General features: G+C 50.0%; 1 protein-coding gene across 1 annotated transcript in view; it reads right to left on the bottom strand.

Moving 5' to 3' along the window:
• Positions 1-24,792, bottom strand: part of CAMKK1 (calcium/calmodulin dependent protein kinase kinase 1) — a 77,772-nt gene that overhangs the window by 18,440 nt on the left and 34,540 nt on the right. Inside the window, exons 2-9 of the mRNA XM_054085054.1 lie at positions 22,485-23,041; positions 18,751-18,798; positions 17,033-17,086; positions 10,286-10,337; positions 9,575-9,708; positions 9,013-9,049; positions 7,837-7,858; positions 6,092-6,180 (exon numbers count right to left, since the gene is read on the bottom strand). Coding sequence (XP_053941029.1) covers positions 6,092-6,180; positions 7,837-7,858; positions 9,013-9,049; positions 9,575-9,708; positions 10,286-10,337; positions 17,033-17,086; positions 18,751-18,798; positions 22,485-22,940 — 892 coding nt within the window. The 5' untranslated portion in view covers positions 22,941-23,041. The remainder of the gene's footprint in view (positions 1-6,091; positions 6,181-7,836; positions 7,859-9,012; positions 9,050-9,574; positions 9,709-10,285; positions 10,338-17,032; positions 17,087-18,750; positions 18,799-22,484; positions 23,042-24,792) is intronic.

Raw genomic sequence — 24,792 nt, 5'->3', positions numbered from 1 at the left:
AAATCAAGGCTAAACACTAGGGTCAATGAACATTTGTGCCTCCCAGATCAGAAAACCCATGTGCTTGACGTGAGCGTTAGGCACACTGACAGCCTGACCTCGACTGCTTGGAGGAGAGAATCCACACAAGCGCCTTCGGGGCAGAGGCTGTGCTTTCAGAGGTGAGCCTGACACATCCCAGGGCTTGGCAATGAACGCGCTTCTACCAACCTGGCACATCACTTCAACAACAAACTGGGATGGGAAGGAGATGGGCAGAGAGAAGAAGCAGCTGGGCAGGTCCCCAGTGGTGCTGCTGGGAGCAGTGTCTGACCCACGTCCGTGCCACTTTGCCATGCTGTTTGCGGGACAGTAACCAAAGCCTTGTGCCAGCTGGCTTGGAGACTTAGGCAAGGGAGAGGATCTGCAGATAGCACTGCTGCCTCCTGCAGATGCAATAGCCATGAAGGGAGAATGCCAGGGAACAGGAATTGTGCACCAAGCACCTGCTGCTGGAAATGAACAAGGCTCCATCACAGCTACACAAATTGTAAGAGCAAGAGCTCGCGTCTGCCAAGAAATGATCTGGTGTGGAGCTGCTAACCTGATAAAGGGAACCTGAAATCCCTTTTCTGCTCTGAAGAAACACAATTCTTGAAGTCCACAACTGCCAGCTGCTGTGGGCGTCCTCCCCTGCACAGCTATCCAAAAGGGGCCTCAGGCTTCAAAATGCATGCTCTTACCCCATCCTGCACTGTGCCTCACCACTGGTACAGTTCAGTACAACACGGCTGCACAAAAGAGAGGAAATAGCCTTTGCTTTTTGCTTTTGCAGGAGCAAACACCTGGGAGCTGCCTGCCCGGATTAACAGCCAGCAAAGACCAAGAGAAAGCAGAGATAGAAATGTGAGAAAAAAAGATTGTTCCTTGGTCCTTTTAAAAAAGGTGCTTTTAACTGCATTCCCTTCTGGAAACCTTAAAGTTCCAGCAGGTTAATACCTGCTCGTTAAAAGCTCATTTAAAAATTAAATGTATAAAACTTCGTGATGCACTGACACATCCTATTTACTGAGGCCGATGCTGAATTACACTTGATTAAAAGCAGAATCCCATTCCCTTTCACAGGCAAAAGCAATCCATATGGTGCTACTGCAGAGTCTGTTTAGTATTACTCTCACATCACCCCTGAAGCAAAGAAATGATTTAACACCCTCCCAGGGAAATTGCTGCACCACCATCTCTAACTAAGAAAGATGCTCTTCGAAGCAACCTCTGTGCTTGTCTGCAATGCTCCACTGGGAAGGAGCCGGAGGATATGGATGCAATGGGCTGTGCAAGGGGAACACCTCCCTTCCCACGCTCAGCTCGTTGCAGGGTTTCCGCGTAGCAGCTCGGGTGAGGATCCCAGCTCTGATTTTCTCAGCTCTGTGCACTGTTTTCCACCCTCTTGCTGCACCTCTGCCACCTGAACCTGTTGCTTAAGGTCAGATTTTACAAACGGGGATCCTGACACCCAGCACTGCCTGGTGCTTTGGAAGAGCTCGGTTTCCATCTGTGCTCCATCATGCTCCTGGCAGAAGGGATAAGGGATGGGAAACTGCCAGCAGGAAGCAACGAGGAAGAGGAAGAGGTGGCCTCACCAAAGGCTGCCCTTCTAGACTCATCCTCCAACCCACATGAACACACCATATATCACCAGAGAGGACACGCAGAGCTTCCTACCATGGCTACAGTGTTCAAGGGACCACTGGGAAAGCAAGGAGCAGGCTACGCGCAGCAAGTACTGCCAGAAACCCCTGCACAGTCTGTGCCGTTGGCTGCTGCTATGCCCAGGCACAATCCCTTATCTAACTGCTTCAAACAACAGAAATCACATTGCCTGATCTTTGTTAAGAGGCTGTAACACATCTCTCTGATCTGCTCCGCTAGCTAATTACTCTCACCCATATACAAAGCCCTCATTGATCACTATCAGCAACACTTGCAGCTACAGAAAAGCTTTTTTTTTTGTTTGATTTTATCATCTACATAGAGCTTGTCTGCACGTGATAAAACACAAGTCAGCCTTCTCTTCTCTTGGTGGTGTCATTTATATCATCCGGCACTTTCCAGCCGTAGTCAAGAGCCCCCACCTTAACATGTTTTGAGGCCAGAGCAGAGAAGGAGCAGGTCACCATTTCCCACACAGGGATGGAGGCACGGATGGATCAAGGAGCCGGCTAGGAGTCACAGCACAGCCTGCAGAAGCTCCATCACGGACTCACTTCTGCCAAGAGCCAAAGCAGATCAAACCCATCTACACCATTGATACCCCAGAGCGCTGAGCTCAAGTTCTCGTTCCAGTAGGTTCTTCAGAATGCACAAGCCTATATTGACTCAGTTGTTGATTTATTTGCTTAAATCTCCTTCTAAAGGTAATGGAAATGGCACTTAGGTATTGATGACCAGGTAGATTAAGGCTTATCTCAGAAAAGCCAGCTTTGATCTGTAACTCAGGCACTTTATTATTGCTCCAGGCTTACAGGCATTCCTACAGGTGCCCTGCAGAGAACTGCTGCTGGAAATGGAGCTTCAGCCACACGTCACGACCCAGCAGCTCAGATAAGACAAGCATTCCTCCGCAGAGGAACCAGAACTGCCACCTTTTGTTTCCCCAGACACAGTTGCAGTAGGGAAATTGTACATTTTCCACAGAAAAAGAAGGAAATAATGCCTTTTCTTCCTTTCAGCCACACTGGAAGCAATCGTTTGCTGGATGAAATACTAAGCCTGCAGCTGAACTGCAGAAGGTATGGCCGCTGTGCTTCATCTTGACTACACAAGTCAGCAGGGTTTTCCCCTGGGTCAAGCTCACGTGTGTGTTCTGCGCTATGCGTGTGCTCCTGGCTGGTGCCACAGCCAGGCTGCCTGCTCAGACAGACCTTCGTTTGCTTATTCCTGTGCCTTCTTTAGGCTCTTAAAAGAAGCTACTCATGTCCCAGCCCTAAAACCAACCCGGGATCCCTGCCTGGAACATGCCCCATGTCTTTTGATGAGTACGCTTCTCCGTCAGCACCTCTCCTGCCGCTCCCACGTACACTTCCCGCCACTGAAGAAGAGTTTCAGGTATCTGCTCCCTGTGTTGAATCAAACATCTGCTCACAATAAGGAAAACATTCCTGGCCAGCAGACAGCAGCCCAGCATTGGAAGAGAATCCTCCCCTGTTACACAGTCCAACTGGTTTCCACTGTTCATCTGCCAAAGCAAACTGGCACGACACCAAATCCACCTTCACTCAAACCCATTTATTGTGCAGTCATTAAATATAAGTCACTACTGAGTCACCTGAGAAGGAAATTTTACTGCCTCCGAGAAGTCAAACCTGTATTCAGGTACCACCATGCACAGGAGATCCAGAGTAAACCAGCAGAATTTTGTCTTTGGCCAGCAAACCTGTGTGGTTGTTGGAGAGAGGGATATGCCAGCTCCTGCACTAAATACTTCCAGCTACATTAACTGCAGAAGGCAACTCTTAAATAATGTTGTGCCCTCAACAAGGCATGGGGGGCTTCAGGGCTGCTGACATTTCCTAATGGATGGTCAAAGCGGTGGAAGGGCATTTGGCACAGACAAGAACTCTGCACCCTTGTAAAGCCACCTATGAAGATGCGATGGAGGTCCAGAAACCAAGAGTGGCACAGAGAGGGTGTGACTGTTCCCAGGCTCTCCTGGCATCAGCTGAAACCTGCGGGATCATACTCAATCCTGAACAGGAACTGCTGCCTACAGTGTGTAAATAGGATGTAGCAGATCTCAATGACGTACGCAAGTTTACAAATGGATCGAACCAATGAATGGAGTGGTATCAGAGGCCATCAAATACAAACACAAGACTCTGTCTGAGGAAACACCTGAGCTGCCAATGTCCGGGTGCTGGAAGGTGTGCCACAAGGTGTTGAGCCAGATCTTCATCCTGCTGTGGGGTCCTGGATACGATGCACTCTGAGCTGACCCCCAGCTGCTGCCTGGCTCTGTGGGGCAGAGCTTTACTCACCTCCTGGCTCTCAGGACAGCAGCCACAGCAGGAGTCGAACTCCTTCGGTGACCATCTGCTTCCCAGCACATCTACTTCTGCTGAGATGATTGGGAAAGCATTGTTTGCCTTACTAGGAGGGAGACTGAAGCCTAAATAATCCCAGATAAGCACTAACAGAGGGGACTTATAAGTGGAAAGAGAGGTAATTGCACATATCCCCAGTTCAGAGACGCTTCAGCACACGCTTTAGTTAATGGCACAAATAATCCAGTAAAACTTTCCCGAAGTGCTTAAGCACATTCTTAAATCTCCACTCCAGCGGTCCTTAGAACATGCAGCGGACAGCCTGCTGCTCTGGCTCAGGGGGAAGAGCGCACAACGTTGACAGCGCTGGGGATATCTTGCAGGCGGGAGCAAAAGCACTTTCCTTCAGAGGGACCATTTCACCAGGATGGGAACTCAAGTCTGCACGTGCTTAAATAACTCCTGACAGAACCCTGTGCTGTGTTGTGCAGACTGAGACAGGAATACAAACCAAAATAGGTTAGCCACTAATATTGCCACACTTGGGCTTAAAATATTTTCCAGTTTTTAAGGGGCCAGAGGAAGGGATGCTCCACCATGGGCAGATCTTGGCTCTCAGACCCTGAATCTGCCTCTGCTCCTCCACTGTTCTGTCAATAAGGCTAAGATTGTGCACATATAGCACTGGGCAGTACACTGTGAAATGTACTGAGACCAGAAACCCAGCCAAAAGCAGCTGGCAGAGCAAGGTGGGTCTCTCCAGGGAATCTGTCCCTGCCTCCCACAGTCCCTAAGCCAGGCTTCCCACCCAGCGTGGGATGTTTCTACTCTCATCACGCTGATTGCTGACTCCCTCCAGACGCTTCTCCCCAGCGCCAGCCCTCCCAAAGGAGGCCTCCACTGCAGGCAAGTGTCACAAATAATAAGTAGAGTCCGGTCCCCATGGACACACGGTGGCCATGGACCACGTGCCACCACCAGTAACGCAAAAGGTCAACACCTTGCAGGCTGCGACGGGAATCCACCCTGCAACTCGTAATTTAACAAAGCCCAACCAGCAATGATGCATTTGCTGTGCCGGCTGCAAGCTTCAAGCAGCTGTGTGGTTATTGAGCCTCCCAAATAAATTACCTTGCAATCTCTAGATTGCCTGGCAACACTTTTACTTCAGCGTGCAGGAACAGTGCACTTTCCCCCTGTAATTACACAATAATTGCCATGCATTTACCCAGCGGTGCTGGGTGAAGACTGTTCTTAACTTTCATTCGCTAATAAAATAAGTGGTTACTCAATACCCCAAAACAAAGGATCGTGTTGTTCCTGTTGTTGGGAGTGCCCAGGCATCCTATAATTTATTGGCCTATTTCACTCCTTCTGCTTAGGGCTACCCACGCTTTAATATTCTTTTTCTTCTTTTCTTTTTGACTGCCTTCTAAACTTAAAGTTTCCTCTGAGCAGGAGCTGTTACGCCAGCAGCATCCAGCACAGCAGAGCCTGGATCTTCCGGCTGAGCCGTACAGGTTCTGCGGTAGCCTGAATGCTAATGAGAACAAAAAATGCTGCAATCTTCACCCTTCAAACCCTAACGAAAAACAGCCTTGTGCTTCCCATTCATAGATACATTTCCATCGACTGCCTGGGGTGACTTGATTAATCTTGGAAGCACTTGGAAGCTTCTGGAGCATCACAGATTCGTAAATATTGATTTTATTCCCACTGCTGGTTTTAGACAAACAAAATGAGGTGGTGGTGCTTTTCAAGCATGGAGATGGACTGAGGCACGGCAAACCACCTTCCGCCTTGGCACGGCCCCTCAGGCTCAGAGACCCATTCTCTGTAGGTGTTTGAAACCACCAGAGGCTCCAACAAAAGCAAGGGGCTCACTCTGGCTCTGAGGAGCAGCTGAGCTCGCAGGGGCCGCCGGAGATGCGGGAAATGAAGACAGACATGGCTCAAAAGCACTACAGCAGAACACTTGCTTGCTCGACCAGAGTCAAGACGCTTCTCACCCACTGAGCAGGAGACTGACACACGTGCTCTGCAAAGCTGTCATCAGTGCTGGTGGTACTCACAGTACTCGATGCCCAAGACGATGTCTCGGAAGTAAAGCCGAGCCTGCTCCTCACTGAAGGGCTGGTCACTGGGTACCTCCATGACAGGCCTGGGGGGAAGAGGGAAGGTAACTAAGGACCTTGCGGAACAGCAGTGACGCTCCTTGCTGGAGAAGTTCCACATTCTCCATCACCACATCCCCAGCACGGAAGGTCAGGCTCCCAAGAGGTCCCAGGTGCTGCGACACAGGATGGAGACACAGTTAAGTTAGCGAGCTGGGGAGCTTTGCACAGTCCCTGCGCCAGCGTGAGCCATAGGGCCATTGCCAAGATCAGGATTAACTGCTGCTGTCTGCACAAAATAAGGCAAACACTGACAGTCCTAGTGGGAAAAGGTGTGGTGAAAGAACAAAACCGGATCTGGCCTTTGGTTTATTGCTAAAGCGGCTGATGGTTGTGAGAACCAGCATCCCCAGGAGGTACCAGGCAGCACTGGGGACAGAGTCCCTGCTGGGGCTCAGTCTTGAAGCAACACTAGCGTGCGGCTAGTCTAAACCAAGGCAGAATCCAACCATGAGCCGCTAGCTCAAAGGTTAAGTGGGAATATTTCCAGTGCACTGTGCTAAACTGCTTTGAAAACCTATTTTGCTGTTCAGGGATCAGACACCACCACATTATCAGTAATTCAGCCCTGTACTGTACAGCCAAGGTTACCTGGTCAGCTTCTCCTCTCCTCTCTTTTGTATGCCAGCAGTGTCAAGATGCACAATATCATTTAAAAGGCCCTCTTCCGCCTGTCCCTGCTGAAAGCTAAGGGCAAAGAGTCTACAAGAGCCAGTCTGCATCTTCTCTTCCCCAGCATGAAAGGCAGGAGCTAAAGACTTTGCTGCACTGGGGGTTAATACTGCTCGTGCTCAGCAGCTTGACCTTGCATTTGGACACACGCCCACTGACTTGAGCTGGACTTAAGCGAGTGCTCCTCAGACACCGTCCTTGCAAGCTGAACCCTGGCTGAGGAGAGCGTATCGACAGAACAAGGCTCTGCAGCTCTTCCCCCCAGCAGCAAATCCTTCCCGCAGCATTTCCTTCTTCTCCCTCGCTGCCAAATGATTTATGATCTCCATCTCCTATTCGCATTTTCCTGCCGCTGCCTTCCGCCCCTTCTTCATGCACGTTTTTCTGCTGCTGAAACCAGGGAGAAATAATGTGAGTGGCAGAACTGGCAGAGGCACTAATGGAGTCTAATTGCCTTCTGCTGGAGGCAGACAGGCTGTGCCCAGCTGAGCGCATGTTCCCCGGCCACCGCTGATTACAGGAGCTTTTTTTCATCCCCTCTCCTACAGGACAGTCATCAACCTGGTCACCAAGGAGACTGGGGAGCCTCTCACTAGCAACCTGCTGGAGCTGGAAGCCTGCGAGAGGCTTGTTTGAGGGGCCGGAGAGAGAAATAAGCCCTTCAGGAATCTCTCCCATCCTGGGCACAGCTGGCCTCGCTGTGACTCTGTGGAGCTACAGAATCAGCACAGGTGTAGGAAGAAGCAGTGCAGAGACTCCCACCATCTTATCACTCTCCTGTTATGGAAAAATGTGCCAATAAAACTGTCTCCCATAGGGCGTTAGAGCTGGGGCAAAATATGGCAAGTAAATGTTGATGCAACCATGCACTCCTGGGGCAGAGGAAGCCACGCTGTGGCTCCATTTCACCTCGGAAGCAAATGATGAACACCAGAAATTTCAACAGAAGGCATCCCAGGAGGGCTACTTACCCTTTCCTCAGGAGGTCAAACACTGCAAGAAAAAGAAATCAAACTGTGAATCAATCAGCAGAGGGGACTGGGTTTATTTGTTTTTTAGCACCTACAAAACCACATCCATTCCCATACCTGCAAAATCAATTTATCTCCACTCATTTCTCTTCCCTCACCCATAACAAGGAGACCAGAGGAAGCAAAATGAAAACATTCATTCTTCAGCAAAGACAAATACCCCCACCTCCCGCCAGCTCCACACAGGGAGACAGCAGGCGCTAATTTATCAGCCACATTCCTGGTGCTCCCGGTGTCAGCCCTTGCTGATTTGAGCCCCGTCTTATTCTGTACCTTCGAGGAGGGTGTTTGGTGTGAGATTTCTACTAAATTGCTGATACCAAATGAGATGCTGTAAGAACACGTTGCTCCGTTTCTGCTGTGTCAATCAGCAGCACAGCTACACGGCTGTCAGAGGCAAACACTCGCTCACAGAAGCTATCGGAGAGGATTTGTTGGTGTGAGGTGAGGTTTGTAGAGCATGTGGAGTTTGTGTCTGATTAGGGGGTTAGCAGCAACGTGTTTTTCTGATCCTGTCTCTGACCTGTTCTGCAAACAGGAGAAGGATCTGCCTTTATCTAGTAGAGCTTTTCTCATGAATTACTAAAGGATTTCTTGCACCTCCCAAGAAATCTGAGCCGATCGCCCTCCCAGAGCACCAGGGAGCCTTGCTTACAGCTCTGATGTTAGACCAGCTGAAGGTAAACACAACAAGCCAGCCTGCATCGGCTCATCTTGCTCTCCAGGCTGCAGAAGCTGCAGCATTTCATTATTCAACCACCTTGTGCCACTGCAGATTGCGACGTCTCTATCGGCACCCTCTGTTCCCCACTTTCTTCCCACTGCAGTCAGAGTGCTCACAGCAGCAGGATGGCAGAGCCTCTGCCATGTCTTCCTAGTGCCCCCATGGCAAGGAAATGCACACAGCTCTACTTAGACACAAGACTGCCTCCCTCTACTGCAAGGGGCCCTTCCACTCCAGCTGCCTTTACGGACTGTTAACTTTTCAGGAAAAAATCAGCCTTTGGAAGTTGGTTCAAGTTCCCTCCTAGTACTGGCCCCAAACCCTGGTCTGCGTTACTTGTGTGACGGGGTCTAAGCCCAGACAGCTCTGCTAGCACATGACAGCTCACGTACCCATGTACAAGTTGTCCTCTGCAGGATCGTCAAGGACCTGTAATTGATAACAGGGAGATAAGGGGAAAGAAGAGGAAGAAAAACAGGAAAAAAAGATTTTTAATCACATAATATTTAACGGTTCCACGTATGCCATGTTGAGTTGCAGAGCACTGAGAACAACTTAGGCCAATATTTAGAGATTCTGCAGAGAGAGGGGCTTTGAAGGACACAGATTGTAGTGTCTCCAGGTACATCTGGGCTTCTGTATTTGGAGAAGCAACGTACCAATAAAGGCACCGCTTGTCCTCATCTGACCTCAGCCAATATTGACTGTGGCACTGAAGCCTCGCACTTGTGCCCCTTCCCAGGCTTGTCTACACACCAGCTGCCCTCCCTGAGGCACCAGCTCAAAGCCTGGGGTAAGACTGTCAGTTTGTCATGCATAATTGGTACGATCTTCCTTCTGAACAACTATTTTCAAACAATTTTGGCTGAAGCAGGAGCAGTTGAAGAAAGATTCTCTTATTGCCATACAAACCAGACTTGTCTCAGTGTAGCTCAGAGCACAGAAGCAGCTCACCTCTATCAGCTTAACGATGTTGACATGGTCCAGCTTCTTTAAGATGGCTATTTCCTGATAGACCCTGTCCAGGGGTGCCATGGGTTTGGGCTGCTCTCCGGAGGATGCTTTGGACCCTCTGGGAGGAGGCCGACCTGCAATCAGGACAATACAGTGAGGAAGAACTCATTTCTCAGCAGCACCTGATGCGTGAGAGTGAGCAGCCACTGGCTGCTCTGCAGGATCTCTCCAGCTCTTCTGGAAGATCTCATCACCTTGTTATCATCCCAAAGCATTACAGTCTCCACCCAGAGCAGAGATCTTCAAGCTCCATTCAGACCACCTCCTGCTGCCTCCCCAGCCTGGTCTGTCTGCCAGGTCCCATGGCCCAGCCACCGGAGCCGCGGGCAATCAGAGGGGTCAGAGAGACCCTGGGATGAGGTGGCCTGCCCTGTTTAACTTCCAGCACTAATTAGGCTTCATTGATGGTGGACAGGAAGAGACAGCACTTCAAAGAGACTAAGAAATTCAAACTTGGGAACTTAATTACCAAATGTGTTGAACTTCCTTGTGGTTGCGCCTACCCTTTCACCACCCACTGTATTCTACCCAGCCCCCAGCTACTTGGGCAGCTTTCAAGTGAGGCCACGTTCTGCAGTCCTTGTAGATGTTTCTACAGAAACATTTGCCTGGCTGAGAACAATAGGCCACCTTTCAATGTGAGATACCCACGTGGAAATCCGTACTGCTTCAAGAGCTTCTTTTTGGAGAGGACCTTCATAGCCTGAAGAAAGAATAAAAAGCAGTGTTAGAACTGAAGAAGAGCCAAGTGCTCCTTGCTTTGACTTGTGCATACACAGGGTATCAGGGACCAGCTCAGGTCTGTCCTCAACCTAGAGAAGAAGCACCTGCAGTGTGATACAGCACCGCGCCCAAGACCATGAACAAGACACTGCGAGCATCCATCCCTGCACCATCAGAAACGGCGGAGTCAACTCTGTGCAGGAAGATGGTAAAGACATGGGGAGGGAAGGGAGGTTTTGCCAATGGTGCCTTTCTGTACCCAACTGTACGCCGGCACCATTGCAAACCCAGGCAGCTGAGGCATCGACGTGGGTCAGCATAACTTTTTCTGCCATCCAGTTGGCATTAGCATAATGGCAAAAGGCAATTAGAATTTAATAAACAGTTTCTGCCTGTCCATCTGCTCTGTGCATTAATAACCTTTCCGAGGGCCACTCCAGCCAGCCCCGAGTGGCCCAGCAGATAAACATTTAATGAGAAACCAGCTCGTGGTACAATTTGCTTAGGAATATGCTCCCAGAAGCTGGGACAGCCACTCACTCCTTCCCCTAGAACGGGTAGTTGCTCCTATTAATTAAGCATCCAAATCTGTAATTTACACTGGAGTGACCCCTGCAGAATATAATTAACCAAGGACTCCCACAGGACACAGCCAAATGCCATGGAATTTGACATGAATACCATGGAGGCAGACTCTGCACGCTACCCGTCTGTAACACGCAGACCAGGAATATGTCACTGGACCCATTTTGGCAAGCTCCTTCCCAATCTGTTTTTCCTGGCAGCGATGCCACTGTGCATCCCCACTCTCCTCAGTGCTCCCGCTGCAGCCAGGTTCACGGCTTGCTGGAAGGATTGTCGGTTTTGGTAGTGATCCAGTGAAATCCTCTGGATTTGCACCCGTCTAATTAAGAAGAGACACCGCGTGGTTCTCAAGCCCGCCTGACAGCTCCTGAGCCAACTGTTGGGAACAACGGTGTTGAGAGACACTCAGAAGTGCTTATCTTTTACTTCGCACAGCACTGGGTCCAAAGCAGCCAAATGAGTCATGGTCTGCTGAGAGTGGATCCAAGATGCGTGCAACCACCTCCCGGGATGGCCAGGACCAAGCCTGGAGGACTTCCTACGCTCCCCAATTTTATCTCTACATGATGAATATTTATGGGAAAAAAAAAATCAAAGGAATTCATACCCCTATTTTTCTTTCAACCATCGCCAGCCCTTGTGCCAATCCCACTCCAAATCCTCAGCCTTCTGGCAAGGAGCTTTAGATTAAAAGGAGAAATAAAAGATGCAATTTGGTGCTGAAAGCTCCCAAGCCGCATCACTGCTCAGGGGAATTCAGCCAGGAGAGCTGAACCATCGCCACCAGCCATACCCACATCAGGCTGGTCCCAGGAGGTTCTGGGAAGAGGCTGGAGGGAGCGAGACGGTGCAGAGAGGAGCCACAGCAAAGACAAGAAACAGAAGGAACAGAGCTACTGCTGTCACCCAAACTCTCTGAAGAATGCTACAAGGTGTGATGGGAGACGAGTCAGACTACCTTGCTATAGGTAATCAGACTTTAAAGCCTCTCTGCCGCTGTGGAAGAAGCACCAGGACACGCTTACACCAACTTCAAAGCTCCAGTGTCTGCTGCTCCACAAGTGGGGCTGGATGAGAATAGCAGACCTGACCCTCCGCACTTTCAGATGGAAACGAAGGGATGAAGAGCAAACTTCATCATGCAATAGGCCAGAGCCACTTAATTATGGCAAGAGCAGAGACAAGAGCGCACAGCGGCAGTTGAAGCTGCAGTAATTACAGCGAGAGCTGGCAGGACAAGGCTTCCTCGCTGAATCGTAGGTGTGCATAATGGGAGCAACCCAGGGATACTTCAGCACATCTCTCCTTGATGCTCACCTGCATCAAAGGGCCAAAGACATCTGTACTTGCAAGCAGATCAAATTACCCAGATAATGCCATTTTGATAATGAACTAGCTCAGAGCCAAGGCAAGGGGTTTTCCCTTTCTACTGCCAAGTGTGGCTTCAGCTTCCTCAGGAAAAGAGGGAGCCTGGAGGAGATTTCCTCCACACACGCCCTTGTACCCACTTTCCTTTCAACTACTCTCAGGTGGCCAAGGGTTGTGACATTTTCCTTCGAGAGGCAGTAGGAACCGTGTGCTCCCTTTGCTGTACATTTACTAGCTAACTGGACCGCTCTCTTCCCGGCAGCTGGAAGCCACAGGGAAGCTGCTCCGGGAGGAGCCTTGAGGGAACGCAGATCCCACCTGGATGGCAACCAAAGTGGATTCTCCAGGGGCTAGTAAGGTCCAAGGTTTGCTGCTGGCCACCTCTTCCTCAGCAGCAGCACTTCATTCAGCTGTCTTTTTTCCTAAACTTGGAAGGAATTTCTCCCCATCACTAAGAGTTGGTAGCAAACAGCCCTCTGTACAAAGGCTGTTAGGTAAAACAGAGGCAGAGAGCACAACCACACAAGTCTCGTTTCTTAGGAAACCAGATTTAAAAAGAAAAAAAAGAGGAATCCACTGACAACCTAGAATGCTATTTCTTTTGTCCAGAAGCAGCATAACAAATGTTCATCATAACCACTTCTCTGTGCAAGCTGATTTAGCGATTGAAAATAGCAAGAAGACATGACCTGAGGCATCACAGAATCAAATTCCATCAGCACAATGACTCCAAACGAGATCTCTGTCTGGACACAGCTGCCTTTGCTTTTTATTTGCTGCTTTTTCACAGACCTTGGCTTTTGTCCCTTCACCCCCAAGTCACTGTCAAAGCGTCTCCTGCAAGCAGAGACACTGAAACCTTTCCAGCTGTAAAGGGTTCCTCAGCAGAGCCCTGCAAACACTGCTCTAACAGCTCCATGTGCCCCCGCAGCAGGGACCGCGTGCTGATGGGGTCCCCTCCTTGGAAGGGGCACTGTGTCACACACTCAGTGCTGGAAGTTCAGTTTGCCTGGGATAATTTGTTCCCTGCACCCACTGATGTAAGTCAGTACACTTTCACAGCCCTCCGCAGCACTGTGGTTATTCACAGCAAGGGACAGAGCTCTTGGAAGCACTCACTTATCTTTAATAGAAGGTAGAAACCCCACAAAGTAACTACAGCCCATTTACATTTTTCCCCAAATGTGGTGATGTGGTCATCAGCTTTTTTTTTTTTTTTTTTTTTTTTTTAAGAGTTTTTCCTAATTCTGGGCCAGATATAAAACTGCAAAAGCAAGAGGAATCTTTTCTAAATTCAGCTCCTGGTCCCTATAAACTCCAGCTTTACAGAAAGAGCCAGCAAAGGGCCCCACGCCTCAGCAAGAAACCACTGAATTATATGCCAAAAGAAAAAAAAATTCTGCTTTCTTTAAAGTTTTGTTCCTTTTTATTGCAGCCCTCTAGCTTAAGGAAAATAAAGCAGGCGGCAAACTCCATCCTCCAGCTAAAACGCTGCACGTGTGAATCGGTCATCACGGGCTGCTTGCTGAGGGCCAACCAAGGGCCGATTCCCTAAGACAAAACTCCACTAAAGCTAAATTTAAGGGGAAATAAACACCAAAAAAGGCCCTTCCCAACTGTCAGAATTGCAGCCTTGCTTCCACTAACTGCTGGTAACAGGCCGTTGTGGTAGGAATCCCCTGGGTGTCGGGGTGCCTGGCTGCATCACAGCCTCGGACAGGAGCAATGGGCAGAGCAGCATGGAATTTATCTCAGCGCTGGGAGAGCACATGGGTCAGACACCGAGAGGCACGGGGAGCTACACAACCATCAGCTTTCTGCTCCTTCTCTGAAGCTTTAAAGACCTGACAGTTCCTGGGCAGCATAATGGAAAAGCAGAGAACCCTTCATCACAGCTTGCCCTCCTGGAAACCACCAGCCCGGGCACCTAGAAGGACGAAGAGTGAGAGTCTGTCTGCACTGACTGCGGCTGGGAAAGGCAGAAAGCTCCCACCCCAGACCCAAATCTGGTTCAGGACCTGCTTCAACCCCTGCAGCAGGAAGACCGGATTGGGAAGAACCAAAAAGCACAGCCCTGCAACGCTGGCATAGAGGGAGCCTGCACTCTCTGTCCATCTTCATCACAGAATCATCATCCGGGAATGGGTTGGGTTGGAAGGAACCTTAAAGCCCATCTAGTTCCAACGCCCTGCCATGGACCGGAATGCCTCCCACTGGATCAGGGTGCTCAAATCTTCAGGCAGCAAGGCTGAAAAAGAAGCGTCCCGGCATGGGAGCCACTCTCAGGCTGCAGTAGCTGCAGTGTTTCCTTAGATTAGAGAAGCAATGGAGATTAAGTGGGTATTAACTAATGCACAGCAGCCTAACCTGGACACAGGCTTTCACTTTTAGCTCCAACTTCACCACCTAAGGCTATGTCCACGGTGTAACCAGCATCCAAACATGGGTAAGAACACAGCAGGCAATGCAAAATTAAACCCAGCTCCCTCCTGCCGAGCTGTGACAACCACCCTGGGCAGCATGGCCTTGGGATTCCCAGCAGGAAAGAGCCATGCCAAAACAAAGAGGATGGTTTTCCAAGAAAAACATTTTCAGCTGGAAATAAACTGCATGATGTGTTCTCACTCTGCACCGCTGGTCCTGGCAGGACAGATGGATCAGGAAAGGCACATGGCTCTGCAGAACCAAGTTATCCTGCTGCAGGGACCGGGGAGGACTCGGAGGGCAGCGGAGAGAGACAGAGACATCGGAAACAGCAGCCACTCCGCTGCAGCCGGTGAGTCAGCTTGGAAAGCACAGGGGATGGAAAGAATCGTGGCTCCTTCACTTGGCCAGCTCCAGGACACATTGTCCAGTTTTTGATCTCATCCCTTCCATCCTTCATTTCAGGACATTTCTCCAGACCCACTGGCAGCGTGGAAGGGCTAACAAATACTAACAGGCATGCAACTTGCACCCCAACCCCTCCAACCTGGAATGGCCAGGAGTAGGGGAGAAAAACTAGCTAGGAGTGAACATGTTTACATCTCCACAACAAATCTTTATGCCCTTTTCTGCCAAGACCAGTATCTCTGTGCCCTGGGGCAGAAAGCAGCATGTGAGTCTGCCTGGGTGCTTCGATTGGTCCCATTTCCACGCATGTGAGGCCACTCCATCGCAGCAGCGAAAGTAGGATGCCTTTCACCAACCAGCACAGAGCAACAGCTGAAGCGGAGGGCCAGACTGGCAGGGCTGTGTTGAGGGCTGTTGGGCTCAGGCTCAAGAGCAACACAACGAGCTCTACTCAGCACATACTCACCCAGGGAGCCACCAGAAACTCTGCTCAAAGCCGTTTCCACTAGCTTTCAGCCTTTCACACAAAGCAAGGCAGTTTCCTTTTTGCAGGCTCCTGCTTTCAGCCCGAGCAGAACCTGCCACGGGGGAAGCCCAGGGACAGGAGCCCATCTTCACAGGCAGATTTTGCAGCAATCCCAGCTGGGATGTTTAGGATTCACAGAATCACAAGGTTGGAAAGGACCCATTGGATCATCGAGTCCAACCATTCCTAACACTCCCTAAACCATGTCCCTCAGCACTTCATCCACCCGTTCATTAAACACCTCCAGGGAAGGCGACTCGACCCCCTCCCTGGGCAGCTGTTCCAGTGCCCGATGACTATTACTGTGAAGAATTTTTTTCTGATATCCAACCTGACCCTCCCCTGATGGAGCTTCAGGCCATTCCCTCTTGTCCTGTCCCCTGTCACTTGGGAGAAGAGCCCAGCTCCCTCCTCTCCACAACCTCCTTTCAGGTAGTTGTAGAGAGCAATAAGGTCTCCCCTCAGCCTCCTCTTCTCCAGGCTAAACAACCCCAGCTCTCTCAGCCGCTCCTCATAAGACTTGTTCTCCAGCCCCTCACCAGCTTCGTTGCTCTTCTCTAGACACGCTCCAGAGCCTCAACATCCTTCTTGTGGTGAGGGGCCCAGAACTGAACACAGTACTCGAGGTGCGGTCTCACCAGTGCTGAGTCCAGAGGGAGAATCACCTCCCTGGATCTGCTGGTGACCCCATTTCTGATACAAATTTCTGATTCACCTGCCTCCAAAAGGCAAGGGACAGGCAAGGAGCTTTCAGGATAAGCAGCCTTTTAGAATCTGAAACACTCCAGTTCTGGCTTCAGCTCAGCAAAGAATTTAAAAGCCCAGACTTTGCCTTCCACCCTGCATCCCGCACCTCACCACCTGACAGCACGGTCTCATTTGATGCTCGGGGTGACATCACACAAGCAGATAAGATGCAGGGGCGCCAGGCAGTCCCAACTGGGCCACGCTGTTCAGCATCATTCCGATCAACACCCCCATTTCCTTACAACGCACGCCTGCTCATTCCAGGCCCATCTTCCAACGCACAGCAGGGCCTGAATACCACCACCCACATGCCTCTAATTTCAGGTGACCTGCTTCAGAGCTAGAAAATGTCAAGACAAATCAGCGATATGCTTCTGCAGCCTGCCTCCCAGATCCCGCCTGTTAGATAAAGCAGTCTACCCGATCTCCCTCCTGCTCGGCACCGCATGCAAGCAAGCGTGTTGCTCCATGCCTAGCAGGGAGGTTTGATTCCTTGCAAGCCACCCAAATCAGAAATGTGTTTGCTAAAAGCAGAAAAGCAGAGGGGACCAAGCTCTCAGAGGTGCAAAAGAGAATGAGGAGCAGCAATGGCAAGGAGGAGCAGAGGAGACACTTACATAATACTTGTCATCATCCTCATTGTAGGCCAGTTTCACAACACCATAGGAGCCCTAAAAACAAACACAAATTGCACAGTCAGTTCAGCAGCTTCATTTTGTCTACTTGCCGTGCAAGGCTGGTAGACCATGGCCTTGCAGCTAAAAAAACCCCTCCAAGACTGCAGGTCATGCCTAGAGCAAAGCCTGCAGCTGACATGACCCGCAGCGAGGCTGTATGTTTGGAGCCACAGTTTTTTTTTTGAGGATTAAAAATATCTGGAAGTGTTGAGTCTTAGCCCATTACCTCCTGCCCTGAGCCAAAGCCACTGTATCCACCTTAACTCAAACATGGGTGGGGAGATGAAGAAATAACTTCCAAGCAGTCTTTTTGGCGCAAGTTTGGGAATTCTGCATGGACATCCTCCCTGTACTTCTGCGCAAGACCACTTTCAGCAGGAAACCTCTCCATCTCTTGACAGCAGATGGACTCCAGTGAAGACCAGCTGCCTGCTTTCCTCTAACAGCCTCTGCCCAAGCAGGTGCAAGCCTGGATCGCTGCAGTATCCACAGCCCCACTGAAAACCTGAAACAAAACTCCAAAACTGCTGGGTTTTTTGCAGTTCGGTGTCAACACTGTACATTTTATGCAAGACATGACACCATGGCAAGGTATCATCGCCTGTTGAGTGAGTGGGACGAACACCACAGCCTTCAAAACATTCCTCTTGACCTCACTGAGGGCTAAAACAAAGACCCAGGTCTCAGAGGAGAATGACACGCCATCTGGCTGACACAGAAGCAGAGCAGGTCCAGCAGACCCTCTACCAACCTCAGGGCACCTATCTGCTCGCTGTGACCCACTGGGAAGGAGGCAGCAGGGGACAAGTCCACCAGAGGCTTCATACTCTCCTTAACTCATGACTCTTGTCCTTGGCTTAAGTGTGAGGGGTCTGAAGCTGTGCCCGAGTGTCAGATGATGATCTGCTGTACCACCAGCAGCGGCATCTCCAGCCTTGCACCCTGACTGCTGGTAGCCAAGCACACACAGGAAAGATGCCTCCCCCCATAGCCTGGGGCCTCTTGCCTGGGAGAGGAGTTTGGGCTAATGAAACTTTTGGTGAAAGTCTCTGCAGCTCAGGGTGCAGACGCTTCCAACTGCAGCGATAGGTACAGCTTCCAGAAAGCACTATCACTTGTGGGCCCATCTGCAATGGTGGCAGACGTCCAACTGTGCAGCTGTCTGCACCGCTCACCAGCCCAGACCTTGGGATAAATTCGGAAGAATCTCTTCCGAGTCATTCTGCAGCCTTTCAACGTGGACAAGAATTAAACTAGCATTTCATGCATGGGCATAAATACCTAAATTAGCCCTGATGGGGAGCAAACCCCTGCCCTGATCTTTGGTTTTGGTTTTCTGTCCCTGTTGGGCTGCAGTAATGCAAAGACACTCAGCGTTACACTTGGCAAGCAAACACCTTGGAAGAGAGCCAGCTTAAGCACCTTCAGAGGGAAGGAAAAGGAATTTATATTTCAGAGGAAGGAGCTCCACTTTGACCTTGAAAAAAACTTGCTCAAATTAATAAGGATTAAAAACAAACAAACCAAAAAAAAACCACTAAGCACAAGTCACAGAGAGTCTTGTCCTCTAAGATCCCTTGGGCTGGCACGGTCTTTCCACCTGTACTTATGTGTGTGCTCCTGGGCTTCTGTGACAAACCCAAGTGACGGTGCCGTACCTTGCCTATTTCGCTCTGCAGCTTGTACTGGTTTAGTTGCACGCAGTCCTGCGGATCAAAAGGAGACAGAATTAGAGCACTGGTAGAAGGAAATGGCCGAGTTTGAATCATCATCAAGCAGAATTTGAGTGCAGAATAGTGAATGACTTAATCTTCTTTAAATTGACATATGTTAACACTATAAGCATTGCATTTCTTCTTGACAGCCCAAGACAAAGCAGTTATGGGCTGAATTCTGACTTCAGTTGTGCTGGCGTAACACCAGCAGCCCCTCCACTCCTATTTCCCAGCATCGCTCCAGGTTCTTTGTTGGATGAGGCTTTGATCACCCTGCTCCAGTGGGAGGTGGCCCTGCCCATGGCAGGGGGGTTGAAACTGGATGGGTTCTAAGGTTCCTTCCAACTCAACCCAACCCAACAACCCAACCCAACAACCCAATCCACTCTGTCATTCAACCCGGTGTAACCAACGGCTCCTTACATCGACCATCTACATCGTACTGTGTTCAGTACTAAACAGAAACCACCCATTCCCAGGCTCCACGGGGCTCTCACGGGCCAGCAGCCCCCAGCACCCGGGCAACTGCACAGCCCTGGGGCTGCAGCACGAGCCTGCACCCATCCCAACCTCCCATTTCAAGACAAGGTGGTATCTCTAAAGCACAGTTTGCAGCTTCTTCTTCTAAACACACTCTCCAAGCAGCCACAGGGGCATTTTGTCCCTCCCTCCTGAAGGAGCAGACTTCATTATGTGGGACGTAGTCCATCCAGCTGGGCAAACTCTCTTACAGAGCAGTTTTATTCAGCGTAACTAATGAGGGGCTGTGCCTGCTCCTTCTGTGTTCAAGGCACCAGTTCCTTTGACTCTGGCCATCACCTTCACACCATCCTTCTCACCTCTGGCTGGAAATGACCACTGTTGCCCTGCACCAGCTGGACCCTCTAAAGCATCTCCCTGGTCTTCCACTGCTGCTAAATGGAGCTCCTGAGCTATGCCAGGACACCTGCAGCACAGCCACTGAGAGTTTACAGCCGCTATCGCCACCTCCGTTACACAACCAGCGAGAAGCACCATCATCTCAGCTTCTGCAGTGCTTCAAGAACTTGAGCTCAACGCAGCTAAATCAAACCATACTATAGGTGCTTCTTAAGTTTTTTTTTGCCTTGCAGGAAGACCACAATTCTCAGCTGAGGTGACTCCTGCCACATGTTGCTGCACACTGGCAGGGCTGTTATATTACATTACTATTTGCTTTTCCTGCTGGAAGTGGAATAATTGTCCTATTCCTTTACCAGAGAGAAACGCCCATCTCTGGGGCAAGTGTTTCTTACAGATAAGATTGTACAGCACTCTTGATTTCATCACGCCAATGTATTTGCAACCGCTGATAAATACGAACAGACCAAAGAATTAATGAGATTCTTTAATGAAAAGCCGTCATCAAAATCAACTGCTGTGTCCGTCCAAGTGTGCAATAATTGTTCTGCCTCAAAAAACAAGATGCTCCATTCGTTAACAAATGCAAGGTACTTACTCAAGAGAGAGGAGGGTGCGGATCAATGCCATGGAAAACAAACTGATCAAAAATCATAAAGCACAGTGAAGTCCAGAGGCCAGGACGAATTCCATAAATCCACTGTTGTCATCACTGCGCAATAGAAACCCCGAGAACTGAGAATTGAGCCTCTGCTGTCTGGAAGGACACCAGGATGGGAAGGCACGTGTTTGGGTTGTCAGACCCGGGGACAGGACAGGATGGCACAATTCACTGCCTGCTCACAGCACTGTGCGAAGCCTCCTGCAGCGTCGCAGCCTGAGCTTCGGCTTCTGGCCCTCTGATCCCTGAATATGAGTTTCCCTCTCAGCCGGTGAACTAGTATTAAACCAGCACTAAAAAGCTCATCAGCCGCTCTGACTGAGCACATGGTTCTTCCACAATTCAGCAGAGAACAACAGGAAATTCACCTCTGCCGTATCCTCAGATCCAGCCTCCCCATCACACACCTCTCCATCATTTCTCCGGATCAGCCAGGGATACAGAGCTGCTGACAGCATGGCAGCGAGCCACCGCGCCCGCTACTGCTGCGAGGCAAAGCGGATTGAATCCTAGATCACTATCGGCATAACACAGGGCGTTTTGATATGCAGCCCCATCCATCTCTGCTCCTGACAGACGGCGCCTGCACGTGGGCCACTGATAAAGTCCAAGTGCTCACAAACTTCGTCTTCATTTCTGCACGACTGTAAGTCACTCGGGCAGCAGCTGCGAGCCAGAGTGATGGATGCCCTGCCACCCAAAAGGCACTGACTGATGCTGCATACTCAATGCAAGGAAAAAGGACCAAGGAGCAATTCCGAAATCACTTTAAGCAGGTAAGAGACACGGATTCAAGTACGACTGCACAGCTTGACTCTTGTTAAAGAGTCACTTGCAGGGAGAGCAGGGCAGATGCTGTGACCAGTGAGCTGGATCCTGTCAGCATGACCTCCCAGCTTCCCTGCTCACCGACGGTCTGCGCATCAGCGATCAACAGAAAGCACACTGCTCAGTACACTACGATTGCATTTCTCATCATGGAGTTGTTTTAGCCCACATAGGAACAAAAGCCTCAACATAGAACTCTCTGTGGCTCTTAGAAGCTCTGCCCTCACCTTCTGGTTCAGCTCAGCCCTCCCTGCTACATGCAAGGCTCTGTTAATTGCTTACAGCAAGCATACTGAGCAAATGCATGTAATGACATAAGACCCCTTCTCCACTTCTCTTCGAGTTCCCTGCTGTGCCTCAGTTAGCTGTACAGCTTTATTTGGACTACCAGCATCTCTCTCAGTCACGAACACAACCACTGCTACGTCACACACAGGACATTGGAGCTGGGCTGCACTCTCGCCTTACTGTCACTCATCTAACACTTATTTGTCATTGTTCAGCTGCCAGCCTCAAACTTCAGTCTATAACAAGCATGCATCTTCCTACACCTTTTGCTTATTCCTACAGGATACAGGTACCGTCCCTGTAAGCTGGGAAGATGAAGCGCGGCTCCAGGGATCGCCTCCGACAGCAGTCATCCTGCTGGGACAGGTCTGAGCCCAGCAGTGAGGGAGTAGCTACGAGGCAGGCAGGCAAGAACAACCACAGCCCCCCTGAGACCTCAGCCACCACTGCTGTTAAACCCGTACAAATGCTTTAGAGACAAAAAGAAACCCTGACAGGAGTAGGAAACACTAGTGTGTTTAAGCTCTTTATAGAATTAAATCATGTCTTCAATAATGGCAAAATACAATAGCAGATACATAATCTCCAGAAGCTTAAAGCCATAAAATACCAGCCGCAAAGCTGCTGTGACTGACAAACCCCCGAAGGGCACACGCAGCGGGGACACGAGATCAAAGCTGTTTGGCTACAACCCTTGCTCTAAACAGCCTGACAGGCTTCTGCGTGCTCCCACCACAAAATGGGGGTCCTGGTCCCTCAGCAGGACCGTCCCGGGCAGGGGAGGGCTGAAGGAGCCCATGGCAGGACCAAGGCTACTTCTAGGTGAGGTCTAGGGGATGGATGCAAAGGTGTCCAAGCCATTCCGAGCTAATACAATCCCTGGTATCAGGGAATTTCCCCCACCCCCTTAGAAAAAATAGCACTTTCAGATTATTACTCCAGAAGACTGAAGACTCTCACTGCCAGTGAAGACAAACCTACCTCACCTCAATACCGTAATTGCAGGAGAGAACATTCCTACCTCCGAATCCGATATGGAGACCCGATTGGACTCTATCGTTGGTCGCCTCATTATACGTGGCGATGGCCCAGTGGCATAAGGACCATAACCAGGAGTGTTGCTAGAAGCCAAATAACCTCCTGATGATTTTTCCTGAAGAGACAACTTCCTACTTGATAGGACGGGCCTAGTGAGAGGTCTCTTGGGAACGTGCCTCCAGTGAGCATCTTCTTGCCTCTGAGGAGGCAGAAATTGATTCGTTCCCACATCACTGTTGACTCCATTTCTTTGGATGTCTTTTATATTATCAGTAAAGACAGTGTCATTTTCTTCAGTGTTGTCTTCACCATTTTGGTCACTTCTGTCTGGGCCAACAGCCACATCAATGGCTGCCACCCGCTCTGCCAGCTCAGTCTGGGTGTCTTTGCAGCACGTTCCTGTGCCTCCATCCACAGCAGTTGTTGGAGAGTCCCCCATCGCTGGGTCCGGCCCGTGTGGTCTCAGACAGGGCTGCAGAGACCTGCGGTGCTAGCGCTCACGGACAGCATGGGGCATGATGGAATCACTCCATGAAACACCTAAAAGGGAACATAAAGAGGTAAACTGAACCATAATATTCTCTCAAAACAAATGTAGTCAAGACACCCATTCCTGGCTGCTTCTAGAATAAAAGAAATTGAACGTAACACACTGTCAGGCTGTAAACAAGTCACAAACACTCAGAAGGAAAGGCAAACCTGAGCATCGCTTTATGAAAGCAATAAAGAAGAGATTTTATCTGGTATGTAACAAGTGACACAGCTAAAAAGAACTTCTTCTGCAGCGAGACCGAGCTCACAGGAAAGGGAGAAGCACAGCTTCTGAACCAGTCGAGGCTGAAGGGTGAAACTTTCACCCTCTTGAGTTCTTATTTATAGGGCACAAGAGCTCCTGGTGTGTATCCAAATCTAAGGCACATAAATCCACAGCCTTTCAGCGCTCCACAGGAGTCTCCCTGTTGGCTTGTAGGGCCCTAGACAGTCAGTGCATTCATGCTGGTAGCATTTATATTACGTGAGGAAGGGTTAGCGTGCCCCGTCCAGCATCACGGGAACATACTCAACACCCTTGTTGAGGAGCACGGAGCAAAGGTCGAGCCTGGCTCATAGGCACCCAATGACCCTCAGTTAGACACACTACAGTTGAACTCTGCTACAAAGAGAGACGACCTCCCGAGACCCTCGCAGCTGCGTAGCAGCCAAGCTCGAGCAATCTTTTATATCAATAAAGAAAACGGAGAGAGATCTGGATGAGCAGCTTCACCCTAGGTCGCATGCCAGGCTCGGGGGAGACACACAGGGCTCTCAGTGTCACAGAAAGGAAACATCCAAATCCCAATGCGTGCTCCCCAAAGCCCACTCTTCACCCCCTTTCCCTCTTCCTCCATCCAGGTATCATCTTACCGCCTTCTCCTGCCTCTTCTGCAGGCTTGTTTGAAAAAAAACCAAACGACAGCAGCGTCAGTCACTCAATCCAGTAATGAAATGGTGAGATCAGCTCTAAAACCTTCTATTAAAACACCGAGAGTGAAAAAAATCAACCTGCAAAGTCTGCAGCTCAGCTCCCCCACCTTCTTTCTCCCTCCTGCCACAAGGTTTTTCCTACACATGGGAACGAGGGGAGGGAAGCATCTGCCAGTGTTGCTGCACAGCTGGTCGTGAAAGCCCACAAACCACTCACCTGCACTGAACACTTGGGCATCTCACACGTGTCCTCACTGCGCAGTCAACGGGAAAAGTAGCCAAAAACATTGGGGAACAGCAGCCAGGACTCAGCACACAATGATGCTCATGTCAACCGCCTGCACAGCTCCTCACTACCCGGAGTGGGCAACCCACGGTCAGTCCTTCAAAAGCAGAAGCCCACTCGCACTGCTCTAACCCACAGCTCAGGGTGCAAAATAAATCTCCAGCCAACTGACAATCTAAATAGATAAACTGAAAATAAACCCCATAAATCAGTTCATCCAATCAAAACAGACCCATACAGCATCACTACCAGTAACATAGCGCTGCTAAAAGTACGCTAAAAAAATCCCACAAGACTTAAGACAATAAAGGTCTTTCTGTAGACCTGGGCTTTGTTTCAGGTTCTTCTGTTTTGAAGGATTCCTTTTCACCGATAAATCCTCCAAAAGTACATTAGAAAGCAATGGTTTCTGAATAAGCAGCTCAGTTATGCACAGATCAGTCTCACTGTGCATAAAACCCAGTACAAAAGGCGATTTACTTCTGCCAGGCAAAAATCAATGGTGGATTTGCAGTTTGTCAGGCTACAACACCACCGCACC

The sequence above is a fragment of the Cuculus canorus genome, chromosome 20 (genome assembly GCF_017976375.1).
Source record: "Cuculus canorus isolate bCucCan1 chromosome 20, bCucCan1.pri, whole genome shotgun sequence".
Classification (NCBI taxonomy): domain Eukaryota; kingdom Metazoa; phylum Chordata; class Aves; order Cuculiformes; family Cuculidae; genus Cuculus; species Cuculus canorus.
The sequence above is the reverse complement of the archived record's forward strand: the minus strand, read 5'-3'. Positions and strand labels throughout refer to the sequence as shown.